General features: G+C 31.9%; 2 protein-coding genes across 2 annotated transcripts; one reads left to right on the plus strand and one right to left on the minus strand.

Annotated features, from left to right (window-relative positions):
- The first annotated feature begins 2,947 nt into the window (after nt 1-2,947).
- Nucleotides 2,948-5,435, plus strand: LOC110275868 (serine/threonine-protein kinase ATM-like). Its single transcript, XM_021132221.2, has one exon. It carries the CDS (start codon nt 2,975-2,977, stop codon nt 5,108-5,110), a length of 2,136 nt encoding a protein of 711 aa, XP_020987880.1. The 5' UTR covers nt 2,948-2,974; the 3' UTR covers nt 5,111-5,435.
- A 4,265-nt stretch (nt 5,436-9,700) lies between these two features.
- Nucleotides 9,701-15,947, minus strand: LOC107463703 (uncharacterized). The gene is given in 7 exon segments (XM_016082558.3): nt 9,701-10,006; nt 10,695-10,773; nt 11,406-11,685; nt 14,898-14,946; nt 15,039-15,350; nt 15,590-15,677; nt 15,679-15,947. Coding segments are annotated over 7 exon segments (1,182 nt in total). The 5' UTR covers nt 15,885-15,947; the 3' UTR covers nt 9,701-9,838.
- Nucleotides 15,948-16,650: the final 703 nt, after the last annotated feature.

The raw sequence follows: 16,650 nt of genomic DNA on the forward strand, positions 1-16,650 counted from the left end.
TAGAAAAACAAAAAAAAAAAAAAAGCATCAATCAACCACCAAACCTACATATATTACAATGTATTAATAAAACTTGAATAATTTGCCAAAAATCAACAAATTATAATCAACCACAATAAAAAATCATTTGATCATCAAAATCGAACCGATAATCAACCCAATCATATGACCGAGTTACTGATTCAACCGATAAATCACTAATTTATTCGATTGATCCAATCATAATTAAAAAATATATAAAATTATACAAATAAAATTAAAATCAAAAGTTACAACGCATGTCTTCACAATAATAATAATAATAATAATAATAATAATAATAATAATAATAGTAGTAGTAGTAATAAAAAATCAATTCTTAAATATAACTAATGATGTAAAAAGTGATAATAAATTAGTGTACAAAATACTTTTTTCAATTTAAATAAACAAGAACAAGCGAACGATAACACAATCAGTAAATTAAATCTAAGAGGTGATCTCAAAGTTGGCATCTAGATTTTTATAGGACAAAAGCACAAAGCAACAATTCAGCAAGAGCAATGCTAGGCGCCAGCAATATTTGTAATTGGTAGCCATCAACTAGCCATCAATGATGATTTAATGGTGTGAGATTGGTGTGAAATTTCATCTAATGGCTCACTTTTCTCTGCTAGTTACATACGAACCAAAATACAATAAAATTGTTGACCCCTAAACTTTTTCATTCAGCAAATTAAAAACAAAAAAACAGGGCAACAATTCAGCAAATTAAAAACAAAATAACAACAAACAATGCATAATATATTACTTTTTTATTAATTAAATTATTATAATTCAAAATAATTTTAAAAAAAATAATTAAAAATTATAATTTCAATCTTATCACGTGTATGATACGGTTAATTACACTTGTAGTAAAATAAGAAAGTATAAACAATGAATAAAATTCTAAAATTTAAAATAAAAATATTTAAGATCAAGAAAGAAAATGAATAGGAATTTTAGTAAACAACGACTCAAATATTAACACTAAATTGAATCAAATAAATAACAAAATATTAATGAATCAAATATTTGAATTAACTAAATTAAATAATTGATATAATAAATTAATTATAATTATTTGACAATAAAAAATATTTTATAAATATGCCATATAAAATTTGTGACACTTTAAAAAATTATTAATCAAAATATATAAGAAAAAAAATGAATGCAAATTAAAATAAAATTAATTCATTTATTTCAGTCAAATCAAATAATTAATATAATTGATTAGTTATAATTAATGTGATAAAATAAAATATTAAATAATTTGATATTTATTTTAATTAAATCAAATAAATAATTAATTATAATATTTTTAAAATTATTAATCAAAATATATAAGACAAAAGCCTAATATAAATTTAAAACAAAATTTATTTATTTATTAAAATCAATTATTTTATTCTATTAAAATAAAATAATTAATATAATTAATTAGTTATAGTTAATATGGTCAAATAAAATATTAAATAATTTAATATTTATTTCAATCAGATTAAATGAATAAATAATAATTTAAATAAATAAAATAAAATAAAATAAAAAATACTTTAAAAAATATAACACGTCAATTATGCTGTTAACGTAAAAAAATTCGAGATATAATAGATTTTTAAAAATTTCAGAATACGCACGATCATTGTCAAGTATGTTTTAAAAAAATATAATTCATTCGATTAAAGATTTGTGAGGAGGTTTGCACTTTATAATAATTTAGTAATTTACCAAAAAATCCAGACAAAACAAAACAAAAAGAAAACTGCGCTCACACAGAAGCAGAACTCACCCTAACTCCAGAGAAAGAGAAGACCACTCACTCCCAGGTCGCAGCGATTTCCCTCTCCTTTCGATCGGACCCAGCATTTCGCCTCCCCGCACTCTCTTCCTCCTGAAACCATTCCCTCCCTCTCCGATACTCTCCCGACGCAGTTCCACTATGTTTTCTGGTACGCTGAACCAAACCTTCTCACCACACTTGTTATGTAATTTGATTCGCGATTTAACATCCATCTTAGAGAATTTAGGCAGTGCATGAAGAACCTACCAATTACAAGTTTTTACAACTTTACGTTGCTAAGGTTATGTAGTTTACAAGGATTCATATTAGGGCATAAAAATGTTCTTGACTTTTTAACAGATTTTACTATAGATTTTTTTTTTGGGGGATTCTGGGGGTACATTGTCTTTTCCTCCGCATTCTTCTCGTTTGTAGTTTAGGGCTGAAGATGCAAAGGTCCAGTTATAATAAATCATTGACTTCATTCCAACATGCAAGGAATTGAGTCATATTTTCAATCTTAGCAAAGTAAATTTCATATTTTATCAACTTTATATTGAATGTGGTTTTTTAATTGATAAGCTGTTTTTAGCTGTTATCGTCTTATAATATAAGAGTTTCATGTGTAATTTTCTTCCTTCTATAGTGTCGGCGTGTATGGCTTAACTGTTTTTTGTTTTCTTGTTTTCTTCATTTAAGAAGTTTACCAATCTTGGCTGTGACTTTCATTGTGTACATTCCGTAGAATGACGTATTAAAGGCAGGAATGGAAGTGGATCAGGCAGCAGAAAGAGTGAACACTAATTCTGGTGATGAGAAAAAACTCACTGAAAACACTAGCATGAATGGAAAAGCTTCGGAGAAGATCGAAAGCTGTAAGATATTTTCTATATAAATTACAAAATCACATTTATTTCCTCTGATTAAATTACAGTGGTTGTGAATATTTCCAGTTCTAGTTGTATGCTTAAAATACAAAAAAGTTATTTTGTAAATGATGTTTCAAAATTGAACATTTTATATGTTATGATTCCTATTTGGCATACATGCACCAAAGAATTTTGATGTTGAATTGTTAATCTACGTTTTAAAATCCACATACATGGATTATTGAATGGGTTAGGAAGTTTTTNNAAGAGTAAGTATTTATCTTATCCATACACAGACATGGCACTGAAAAAAGGATGTTTGCCGGAAGAACCAGAAGATTTGAGGACTCCGCGTCCTACTCGCAAAGCTAAGAATAAAAACATAGCTACCAAGCTTGCTAAGGGATCTTCTTCGTATGCTAACTTGGTTAGCAAGAGGTTCCGAAAGATCTGGTACAGAAAATTTGTCAGCCCTAGTGCTATACTCAGTAGTTCAGAATTCATAAATGCATCTTCAAAGGAGTTACTTTCGGGACTTTATTCTAAGGCTGTTGATTGTATGTTTCCCATGAAGGATAAACGCTTTGATTTATTTGAGTCATTCTTCTACAGATATAGAATATCAGAATTTCATGACGAGGCTGAACTTGCTAGTTCTTTGGTTAATGTAAATGGAGGAAATACTGAGAAAACTGTGGGCAGTGATGTACACAATAAAAAAAATGAGAAGAGAAAAAGAAAGTATGATAAATTGGAGAATAAATTAAGGCCTAAGATGAAATCTCTTTCTGGGCTGTCGGATGTGAATATAAGCTGTTCTTCTACAGTCGACACTAAGAAGCCTGTGAGAAAACTGAAACAAAGAAAGGTGGAAGAAGTATCATTAATTCAGCTGGAAAATTTGGAGAAGTCTTCAAATGAGAGCATTGGCGGATACATCTCAGTTCCTGAAGCTCCCCAAAGTCTAACTTGCCTTGCATCTGAAAATGCTGGGACAGAAATGAAAAATAAGGACGAAGCTGCGCAAGGGCATCAAAGTGCTCAAGCTGCTTCAGTTAATACGCAAAGCACCAAATGCAGTTCACTAATAATAGATCTGCAACTAGAATCTCCATCCATACCCAGTGGTATTTGTCAGAATAATGGTGAAAATAAAGAAGCCCTGGTTTTAATGCGTCTAAATCCAGATTTAAATGTAGCTCGAGAAGGATTTGATGGAAATAATACTTATAATGGCATGTGCAAGAGTCCTGCTAAACTGGTTGTCGGTAATGTCATGGTTAATGAAACGGGGTCTAAATGCAGAATGGATAAAGTATCAGAAAGAAATCCAATGAACGAACATGTTACACCAGAGGTGGGTACTGTCATGGTTAATGAAACAGGAATCAAAGATAGAACAGAGAAAGTAGCAGAAGGGTGCCCTAGTTCTAAACTTGCTGCAGAGATACCTGATTTGAATGGTACTGTCTCTGAATCCAATTCAATCTTAACAGAATTTGACAATGTCAGCATACCTTCATCTGAATGGAAATCAGAGCGGTCAAGAATTTTATCTACATGTACGAGAACTAAAACTAGTTCTGGTAGAACAGAGGACAATGGCGAAGCAGGTGGAAATTGTCTTCTTCTACGATTTGCACCAGGGGATTATGTTCCATCAAAAGAAGATTTAATGGCAGCGTTTTTCCGGTTTGGGCCCCTGAAGGCATCTGACACGAAGTTGTTTAAGGACACTGCTGGTGCCCAAATTGTTTTTGTCAAAAATGCAGATGCCGGAGAAGCTTTCCATAGTTTACAGCAGAACAACCCATTTGGTGCAGCTCTTGTAGACTGCAAGCTCCACCACCTTGCTGCAGCCTCTCCACCACCGACTCAATTGATAACCTCCGCTTGGCCACTTGGGTCTGTGGTGCAACCAATGACCTCTCCTCTGCCGACTAGCTCCAAGGCACAAAAGATGACCCCTACTCGGCCTAATGGGTGCACAGGGCAATTGATGACCCCGGCAAAATTGATGACCTCTACACAGCCAATTGGGTCCCCAGTGCAATTTATGAACTCTCCTCGACCAAATGGATGCATAGCGCAATTGATGACCACTACTCAGCCGACTGGGTCAACGATGCAAATGATGAACCCTATCCGGCCAACTGGGGCAACGATGCAATTGATGACCCCTACTCGGCCAACTGGGTCGACAATGCAAATGAGGACCCCTAAGTGGCCTATCGGGTCCACACCAACGCCTGGTGAGGCACATCCTCCACTTAACATTATTAGGCAGAACTTGCAGATGATGACATCAATGCTGGAGAATTCAGGGAATAATCTTCCTCCCCAGATGAGAGCCAAACTGGATAGTGAATTAAAGAATCTTCTGAGAAAGGTGAATTCCAAGGCTGGTTCGTCTCCGCCGAAATCTGAACATTAGTATTTAACATTTCTGGTTAAAAGAGTTTAATAGAATAGGTTTAACCAGGTTTCTGTTTTGGTCCTGTTTCAGCTGTTGCACTGTTGCCATTCATTGACTTGTGCAATTCTTTTTGGGAGAGTGCCTGAAAATATTTAAAGATTATCGCGGTTTATCTAACAATTTAAATTATTGCTGTACCCTACATAACATCTAATTTTTTGGTATTAAGCTTGTACTCGTTTGAGTTTGAGCCATTTAATCGTGATTCGCTTAAGCGTTAAGCATATACCCCCCATTAAACCAACCCTATTTAGATTCCAAAATAAACATGTATGTTTGGATACTTATCGTTGTCTTTTTGTTTGTTTCATTTTTTATTGTTGGAAAAATTGGGAATTTCAATTTAGCCGTCAAATGGGAATTTAGAGAGCATTACTCGCGTGTTCTTTGTTTAGTCTTTATTTTTATGGATTAATGAACAAATTAGTTACTGTCGATCGTCATTTTTTCTCCAAATAATTTTTTCAATCAAATTAGTTTCTTAAATATTAAATATTAATTTTGTTTGTTCTACCATTTTTAGACTAAGTTTTTGTCAACAGTTGTACATAGAGCGTTAATTGACACGTGTTGACAATTGTGTATCAAGATGGAAACTGATAACATATATTCACTATATTACGTCGAAAAAGTCCCTGGCTCCATTTGTATAAAGCATAATCCCCAAAATCCACAAAGATATTAAACCATTTTGTTGAGTGGTAATACAATGCTGCAAAGCCATTATCCAGGTTTAGAAGGCATGATGTGGAGTATTAGTGGAGAAGACGAAGTGGTGGGTTATCGCTGCAATCGCTAACTAGCTTCGATTCTAGCTCCTCCAAGTAAAGAAGGAGGATGTATATGGACAAAACCTGTTTTTGTAGGTTGAAAACTATGATTAAAAAATTTGGGACACCAACAACTTAGGAAAATTATTTCACCCTTATCCAAGATATCGTGTGAGTTTAAATTGCTATGAACTATAGTTTTTTGAATCCCTTTACCATTAATGTGAGATTCACCTTTTACGTTTGACATGTGCAGAAAGACAGTCACTATAACTATTTTAGTTGGGCAGATGATAATGAATATGAAGTTTTTAAAGTTGTAAATGATGAGGCAGAAAGCATAGTTTGAAGTTGAGAATGATTATGAAGATTAAAAAGTGAAATTAGGTTGGAGAATAGATAGTTCAGAAACTAAAGTTAGAGTACTTAAGATGATTATTTTCATGTTTGCTGGAGTAATAGTGCTTATGTTAGTAGTGGGGCACTTTGTATGTCATCTTCTATGAAAAAGTAGAAAATTTAAAAAATATTGGTGATTTTGTTATTTTGTTAGATCCTTTTAAAAGTATTAGTAAAATTTAGTAACTGAATTTGGAAATTTTTTCTTTTCCATTATCAATCATGCAACCTACATTTTGACATTCCTTTAATCAATTTTTACACAACCTACAGATACTCAAATGGACTATAACTGCAAATAAGTAAGAAAATAAACACTTAATTACTCATAAGATAAATTAAGTTTTATCATATATATTGAAACGAAGCATTTGTATGTCGATAAAAGCATGCTAAAATAGTCTTCATAATACCAAATCTATAAAAGCTAAGCAAGTCTTCAAAATATCAAGCATAAGTCACCTAAATTTAGACTATACTAAAAGATAAACAGGCTTGTACAAAATACTTAGCAATATATCTATAATGCCAAAAGGTTCTTAGCGCTTTACAACACACACAATTCAGTCCCCTGACACCTAATACATCTCAAACATCTTTATCTTTCTTTCTCGGACGTTTGAATTTTGGAATTGGCACAAAAGTCATGAAGCTAGCTAGTTCCTTTGCAATTGTAGAATTGGTTCCCTTGTGTTTCAGCCAAAATTAAAATTATTGCAGCTGTAGCCGGTTGTGATGAGGCTGGAATTTTCGCTTTTTCTTTAACAACATGAAGTTTTAGAGGCCTTGATCTTGCTTTTTCCTACATTTTACAATCATGATGGACAAAGTCAATTCGCTAATCAGATTCACATTGTAAAACATTATAATTTCTAACAAATAATTTCTAACAAAAAATATATTACAAATAAAGTATGAACTTCGGTGAGAACTGGTGAAGCTCGAGGCTCCAGTGTAACTGGAACCCCTTTCGATTGGCTAAGGATTATCTATTCATCTTAGTTGGTGCATTTGAGTGTTCTACTAGTGGATTGGTAGGAATTTATATAACATCCTGAGTCTTCACATAATTAATTTTTGAAAATTATGTGATGAGAATTCGATAAATATCCGAGAATCACCACATCACAATATAATAAGGCGGATATAGATTAGATAAGTGAAAAGAAAATGATATACAGAGAGAAGTAAAAACGTATTACAAGCTGAAAATTGTATCAATAACAATGAATTTCAACCTCGAGTTAAAATTCATCTATGAAAATTTTACTACTACCTTTTCTTGAATGATTTAGCTTTATAAAAGTATTCTAATCATGATTTGGAGCTGAAATACTCTCTACTACTAATTTCTCAGATGCCGATTATTTAAAAAGATACGGTTTGAAATGATAATTTTAAGATTTAGTTATTAAACCGTTTTCTTCTTTTCTTTCCTTGAACGTGATTCTTTTTAACCAAAAAAACTACAAATAATACATACAATATTATTATTTTGAGACAATGCGAAGCATTTGTTTAAAAGTCTGTCAAATTTTAACAAACCAATTATCATCATTACTACCACTACGGCAACACTCCTTTCATCTTCATCATTATAACATTTACCTCCCGAACTTATTGTGCTATCATACCTTACTACTACCATTTTAGTATTTTTTATATTTTTTATATTAATATCTTAAATTTAATAAAATATGATGTAAAAAAAACATGTTATAATAAAGAAAAATAGTATAAACTATGAGTAAATAACAATTTTGACACCCGAAACATTCAGATTTTGACAAAACGGATCTCAACATTTGTTTTTGACAAAATGACCCCCGAAAAATATATTTAGTTTGACAAAGTAACTCAAACGTTTGGCCAATAATTTATTCATCCAGTCAACAGATAAATTTCAATGAAATTACTAATATATCTTTGTCATAATCATCAATACCATCACACCCATCCGACCCCATTCTTTTTTTCCATCTCATTATTCTGTCACCACCCGTATCCACCACCCAATCTCACCCGCTGCATCATCATTGTTGCTGTCACTCCCACTCTACCTCTTCTTTTTGCCCTATTCCATCTCTCTTTCTACCACTCCATTCCACTACCCTCACTAGGATCACCAGCATCATAAAATACAAGAAAAAAAAAGAGAACATAGAAGTAGAAAATGGTACTACCAAGAAGAGGGTTAGAGAAGAGGATAAAAACACCATAAAACTCGGAGGAGCGGATGGTGGGTCAGCCATGACACTGGCCAAATGAAGGCAGTGACGCTCGGGGAGGTGAGAGATGGCGGAGCTTGAGGCGCGATAAATCATGGATGGTGGAGCTCCAGGCTTCGTGAATCGCGGACGGCAGAGCTTCGGGCATAGGAAATCGTGGACGACAAAGCCTACCCGTATCGTATCGTGTTTCGTGTTCGTCCGTGCATCATAGATTTTCATCCATGAGAAAAAAACAAAAGCTGACAATACAACTACTGATCTTATTATTTCGAGAAAAGGTGACCCCCTCTGATAAAAAGACCATCAAATAAACTATTAAAATCAATATATTTTTCAAAAAATTCTTTTATTGGTGGTGGTCTAAGTGGAAAAAGACCATTGTCGAAAATAAATATACAAAAAAAAAGTAAATGCAATATGAAGTTTATTCAAAAAGAAAAAAGAAATAACATCAGATGAAAAATGATCTGGTGATATTAATGTTGATGATGTTAGTGTTGGTGTTGGTGTAGAGGAGATAATGATGGTGATGAGGTATGGTGACATAATAAAAGTAGAAGTAGAAGTTATGATGATGATGATGAGAAAGGTGGTGGTAACAATGATGGTTGGTCATTTTGCTGCATAGAATTTGTTGGGTTTTAAAAGCCCCCACAGATTACAAGTAAAGCTAAATTAATTTCTTGGGTTACAGTTTGCATTTAGTGGAGTTTTTAACGGAGGATTTGCATTGTGTCAAAACCATAACGTTAAGGGTTGTATTTTTCCTTTTCCTTGTTAAAAGTCACATTATGCTTTGTGGAAATGGACAGGACCATATTAGCTATTTACTCTTTTTTTTTTCTAGTCATTACAAATAATAACTACAATATTGTTATTTGTTGAACTTTCCAAGTCTCCCTTACTAAGTTTTATTGGCAATGGTGTTTCAAATGTAATTTGATTTGTTTAGTAGTCATCATGTGCAACAAGTGCACCCAAATTCGAAATTGACTAGGCCAAGTCAATGGAACCCTTAAGTATTGTGTGTATGAATTTAGTGTAGATAAGTTTGTAATGGCTAGAATTAGAGATTGTCCAATCTATTTTTTAATTGCAATAATAGTATTATAAAAGATTTTTATGTAACTACTCGAGAATTTTGCAACTACTCAAGAATTTCATGCAAGCTTAACTATACTAAAAAAATCCGAAGTGTCAAATGTCAACAATCTAATAGACAGTTATTTCTACAACTGTCAACAAAAAATTATATACAAATCTGGTGATAAAAATATGAACAATTATCACAAACTACCATAGATCGATCTCTCCTCTGATGCTAGCTTCTTATATAGTTGCTTTAGGTGATTAGTAAATTCCAAAAACAAATCTCTGTGGTCACTGGCAGTCTTAAATTCTCGAGTCCCTGATGGAACAACCTTCAGATGGTTGCCCATTCTGCCATTTTGATTCTGTGAAACCAACTAACATAAGTATTGTTATATTAACAAAAATAACTACCTTTCTCAAATATTACTTCAAATAAAAAATTGTATACATATCCACTTATATATCATCATATCAACAGATGTAACTATCATTCACATTTACAAATTTAAAAGTTATCTCAAAACGATGAATTTCACCGGATAATATTGTAAAAAGAAATTGTATCTACTTATATTGGTCCCCAACATTTGGGTCAGATCCTATTTTATTCCCTAACGTTTTAATCGTCCTATTTTAATCCCAAAAAATTTAAAATGGCATCAATATAGTCCTATCATTAACCCTTGCTTCGTTTGTAGGTGGATTCCACTCAGGCAGGCAGTGCGAAAGCCTTTGGTTTTTGAAGAACGACGTTTGAAGGTATGTACATTACCTATTGAAGCAAGGGTTAACTGCAGGACTATATGGAGGCCATGTTAAAATTTTTTTAGACTAAAATAAAATGATTAAAACGTTAAAAACCAAAACAGGATCTGGCCTAAACGTTGGAGACCAATATAGTACTTTACCCAATAAATTATAACAATTTCTTCGTGCATTAATTTTACATGAAACAATTATTTAGTCTTGAACAATTGTCATGTCACTACAAGCCTTAAAATTATTCTCACTGTTGGCTACTGCCAGAAAACGGATAAGAAATTCGCCTACCTTAGATTCAGGCAACAATGTTCCTAGTGACGCTTTAATTTTTTTCAGCCCCACTAACTTTTCCATAATCACCCACGGCCTGGAAAATGACAGTCAAGACATGGCAAATAGTGAAATTCAAGACATAAGCAATAAAAGGTACCCTTAAGACTAACATAAGCTTAATGTGACTAAGATGAAAATATTTAGATGGATGAGATGCTATTGGACAAAATAAGAAATGGGGACAAGAGAGAGTTGCAATAGCATCTATTGTGGAAAAAATGCTAGAATCCCATCTTAAGAGATTTGAATATATGGAGAAAGACCAGTGGAGTACTCAAAAAGATTGATTAGATGGATGATAGACTAATGGTCAGGGGAAAAAGAAAACCCAAAATGATTCTGAACAAGGTGATCAAGAGAAACTTGAGCATAAATGAACTTACTACAAATATGATACATAATAAGATGCAATTGCGTTGTTTGATCTATGCGGTCAACCTCACCTATAGATATTTGAACACAAGTTCCTCTCTTTTGTAGTGTCACCAAGCTAATAATTCAATTGGCTAATAATACACAAATAATATTTGATATTATCAAATTTGTAAAAAGACTAAATATTGTGTTTGAATTAAAGTAAATTTCCTTTTCTGAACATAATAATAATAATAATAATAATAATAATAATAATAATAATAATAATAATAATAATAATAATAAAGTTACCTGCCAGTTGAAGATGTTATGATGTGGTTGTGATTATCTAAAAATTCACATAGCTTCTGAAAATCTTTTTCAGTATCTAGAACAATGGCAGCCTTGGTATATATTTCTGATGAACAACTCGGAAAAATGAAAACCCGAGGCGACATTTCAATGTGTGTATGTAGGAAGTTGGCAACAGCTAATGGACCCAACTCCTTCTCAACATTGCCAATCAATATTGCACACTGGTTTTTCAACCCTTCTAGATCGCTCTCTCCCATTCGTTGGCGTCGGCGTCGGACTGTAAGCCAATATGAAAAAGGGAAAGCGAAACCAAGGAAATGCTGGAAGATTAGTAACATAGAACACAATAATAAAAAAAAAGGAAAAAATATATAGAATGAAAGAAAGATCAAAATTTAAACATAAATAAAAAATTTCATACTTATGCCAATTTCATGCATCTCCCAAACAAAAATACTATGGGCACATGAAAAATCAACCTATTATGAATTTGTATATAAATACATGTGTTGTTTGACTTATTTTAAATGTGTATTTTGTATTCTAACATGTACGATATACGAATGACTGATTTGACAACTAATTTTTTGTGTACACATAACATAGTTGTTTTCCAAACCATGATTTTGAAAGCTTAGTGCACATTTATCTTCTAGAGCATCTCAAACATTATGATACATTTGTGATAATCAAGGAATTCCTTAAAAGAAATAAAGCACATCTTATGATTTAGTTTCCTAAATGTGCAAGTGAACCCATCAGGTAACAATGTCATAGTCTTTCAATTCTTCCAAGTGCCAGATATACACATAATAACCCTCGAATCCAACGTATAATATAGAAAAGTGAATCAGAAGTAAACATCTTAAGGGTCTGTATGGGTGAACTTCTAAGAAAATATCTTTTTTTGAGTTATTTTTTTTAAAAGATCTTATAGAAAAGTAAAAGTAATTTTATGTTTGGGTATCTCATGCAAAAAGATCTTTTTATTTATCAATTATGTTTGGGTATAACAATATAAAAGTACTTTTTTTTAACTACATGAAAAACATCTTTTTTTAAGGAAAAAACATCTTTTTAAAAAAAGATGTAAATTAGTGCTTGTTTGGATGCCATTATTTTGATAAAAAAAGATCTTTTTTCAATGAAAAAAGATTTTTTTTATTTTTTAGTGTGTTTGACAAATTTCTAATAGTAAAAGTAAAATCACTAGAAAAAATAAAAAAACATTTTTTTTGAGAAGCTGTAATTTACATCTTTTTTTTAAAAGATTTTTTTCCCTAAAAAAAAGATGTTTTTCATGTAATAAATAAACAAAAAAGTACTTTTATATTATTATACCCAAACATAATTGATAGATAAAAAGATCTTTTTGCATGAGATACCAAAACATAAAATTACTTCTACTTTTCTATAAGATCTTTTAAAAATAGATAACTCAAAAAAAAATCTTTTTCTAGAAGCTCACCCAAACAAACCCTAAACAGCTTCTCAAAAAAGATATTTTCTTGATTTTTCTAGTGCTTTTACTTTTACTACTAGAAATTTGCCAAACACACTAAAAAATAAAAAAGATCTTTTTTCATTGAAAAAATATCTTTTTTTATCAAAATAATGGTGCCCAAACAAGCACTAAATCCTTTTGTATAAATCGTGAATCCATTGAATTTTTCCTTCTATAATATAGAAAAGTGAATCAGCTCATTCATCAAGAAGCATAGTCAATTTGGAGTATCCTTGTTCATAAGAATATGTGTAATATAAGGAACACCAATGAACTCAACTCTTCATGCAATTGTTACTATAGTAAAACAAGAATTTATAAACATTTAAGAAGCATTCCAAATATGTATCAATCAACACCAACAACTCAAAATCCAATTTAGCTTTTAGAATTAGAAGTAAAAAATTCAGAGTGAAGTAACATTGATGTAGGGAGTGTAAGGCCAATATAATGCAATATGTGGTAGAAGAATGTCAAGATCTGATGATTGACACACAGACTGTGCTTGTTTATAGGCACGGGACACTAAGACAGGGACACAGAGACACAAAATCATGTTTGGCAAATGAGACATAGATAGAGACATTCTGTCAAGAGACACTGAATTAGTGTATTTTGTATCCATCCTGAGAAGAAGGACACAGAGACAATAATAAGAGACACAACTTCTTTCATTATTCTTGTTAGTTTTTTATTATCATATTTTTCTTTCCAAATTTTTTGAATGAAAATAAATTAGACTTCATAATTTGTTCTAGTTTATCACAAACTTTTGTGTTTCTGTTCTTTATATCTTATTCTCAATGTCTTGTCTTGTCCTATTCTTAGAACCAAACGTGACCAAAGAAACTTTTAAAAATACTTATAAAAAATGCAAGTACATACTTGAAAAACTCCGATTCAACCTTTACTAAATTCTTAAACTCCTTATAATCGAAATAACCGCCTACGCTAGCTAGAATTTTACTTGGTTATTATCAAAATGATCTAGTGGTACTTTCAAAAAAGTTATCATAGCCATCCTTTTGTACAAGATTACACCTCATTCTTTACATCCACATAATAACATAAGATCCAAATTTTCCTGCCACATAATAATCTTCAATATCTTTTTATAGATAATATGTAATTTTCAAGTTAGCCCCCTAAATTTTTTATTTTAATCTCGTTTTTATTGCGAAATAATTTTTGACCCCTTCCTAAAATTCAACCTAGCTCTGCCCCTACATGCATTATTATCCCTTTTCCACTGGATCTAAAGAAGCCGTACCAAATCCTATTTCCTTCTTGAGTCAATGCTAAATATAGCCCAACATGGTGGACAAATATCCGCACGCATATAGAAACAAAACATTCCATGAATCCATGTTCACACACATCAAATCCTAACTTAGAATCTGTACCACAGGAAATTGCTCTGTCAAAATATATCAAATTTTAAAGATTAAAATGAGTGTGAACATTATCAATCTCAAGCCATCTTTCACCAAACTAGCAAACCAGGAAATATATATCTATTTGGAATAACTATATCGCTTATGCTTCATTTCACCTTGGCTATATCTGGGCTAGCAGAACAAAACTATCACATTTTGGACATCAAAACAGTTTAGTTATCTATTTGCTAGTCTCAAGTGATTAATATACAACTATACAACTTTATAATAACATTAAAAAAATGTATCGAAACCAAATATCACAAAATAGAGTTTCATCTTACTATCTGCCAACATAACAGCATCTTTAAGAAAAATTTTAATTATCCATCTCGAGTGTCAATCTAACCAATTCCTATTCAATTCATTTTTTTATTGACTATTTCAGACTTAATCAAATAAAGTGATCCAGAACACCCCAGGTGTTTAATTTTATCAATTAACATTATCATAAAGGTTGAAGTTAAGACAACCACATACATTAAACAAAAATTAGCGAATGACATGAGTGGCACATTGTTTTTCTACTCTATTGCACATAAACGTTACCTTCAGAGGTGTCAGATTTCACAATAGACCGCTTGGCGCGTCGTTTTTCCTGAGGGGAATGCACAATGTCACACGCTCTGAAAAGGCATCTAAGAACTGGAATTTGAACTGCTATTATAATTTACTTTAGCATGGTCATACCTTCTTATTTCGTTCAAAATAACCCAGCCTAGGAACAGTAGTTGGGCGTTCCTTGCAGGATACAACAATTTCACGTCCAAAAACTTCCTTTGCCATGGAGATTGGACGAGCCAGAAGACATTCTGCTGTCTCCCTAGCCACTAGAAATGAAGTAAGTACAGGATCCAGCTCTACCACAGGCTGAACCAAACAAATACTATCAATGGTTGTATGGGTTAATTTTCCATCATTTGGCCCATGCAACCACGATAGTACAAATCTGCAAGAGCACAATTCCTCTCCGGCTTCAAAAGAATGCTCATTTTGTTGCACCTATGAAAGCATGATAAATAGAAGAAGTAATTCAATCAAGAATGTAAAATTATGGCTTTAAGCAATACATATGATTCACAAGAACAATGCACATTTCCCCCAATTTTTACTTCCCTGAGTTCCTCTACATTTCTTCTCGGTGCACATGTTTGAATGTATTAACAAAGAAACTCACTCTGTTTTTACTTCATTTGAATTTCGAACACAATGTGATGCAGAGAAGAACCCAGGAAACTAACCGAATCAACCTCAGCGTCGTAGAAGCGAACGTCGTCGTTGCTGAAGCGGTGGCAGGCACAAACCCTGGCGCCTTGACGGAGCTGATATGAATAGATCCAGCTTCTGTTGCGTCTCGAACTGAGAGGCTTCAAATACATCGTCGTGATCATCGGAAAAATTGGAGTATTTTATTCTGAGCTGCATTTGGGATTCCAAAGAGATGGCCACTGAGTACCACGCATCGTCGTTGAACGATCTGAACTCGGTGGTGTAGCTCGGCTGAGGCACCAACGCTAGTTTGTTCTCCGGCGGCATTGCGGGTGGAGAAGGAGAATGAGAAGGAGAGGAAAAGGCGAGATACGAGTGAGTGTGGAGTGTGGAGTGTGGAGTGATGGTGTTGTAGTGTAGGCTTGTAAAGGCGTCGTGTCCCAACTGTTTGAGCTTTGAACTTTGAAGCAGCAGCGTGTTGCCTAAGTTTTGCGACGTGGCAGTGTACCAATTTTTGTGCGTTATTCACTAACTTTTTAAGCCATTTTAACATCAAAATACAACTCTTTTAAAATTATTTAGGTGTGTTAATTATTAATTTAGAATCCAAAAATTCAGGTTTTTTTTATTTTTTAAAATATATTATCGACAAAATAGTTTTTAAATAATTTAAAAATACCATAAAAAATAATTAATAAATATTATATTTTTGTAAATAACAAAAAATTCATATTTAAAAAATAAATTTATCTATTTGATCTAAATTTTTGTTTAAATATTTGAATAAATATTTAAAAGATTTATAAAAATAATTTAAAATAAAATTTAATTATTAGATTTTTTATTTTTCAAAAAATATAGTAATTCACATTAATTTTTAAAAAAAATCACTTTACATAAATTACTAAATTTAAAGAATAAAAAAATCTAATAATGATTATAAAATTTNTTTTTATTTTTTTATTTATCGTTAACATTTTTTAAGATTTTTTTTGTTAATAATAAAAATTTTTGAATATCATTTTAATAATTTACTTTTTTTATATAAATATTATTATTTTATCATCATGACACCTTTTTTTAGCATATTAAT

This window comes from Arachis duranensis, chromosome 9 (assembly GCF_000817695.3).
Source record: "Arachis duranensis cultivar V14167 chromosome 9, aradu.V14167.gnm2.J7QH, whole genome shotgun sequence".
NCBI classification, from domain to species: Eukaryota; Viridiplantae; Streptophyta; class Magnoliopsida; order Fabales; family Fabaceae; genus Arachis; species Arachis duranensis.

Bases quoted from the DNA above. Each gene is read 5' to 3' on its own strand.
- LOC110275868 (XM_021132221.2), top strand. From the start codon at position 2,975: ATGGCACTGAAAAAAGGATGTTTGCCGGAAGAACCAGAAGATTTGAGG.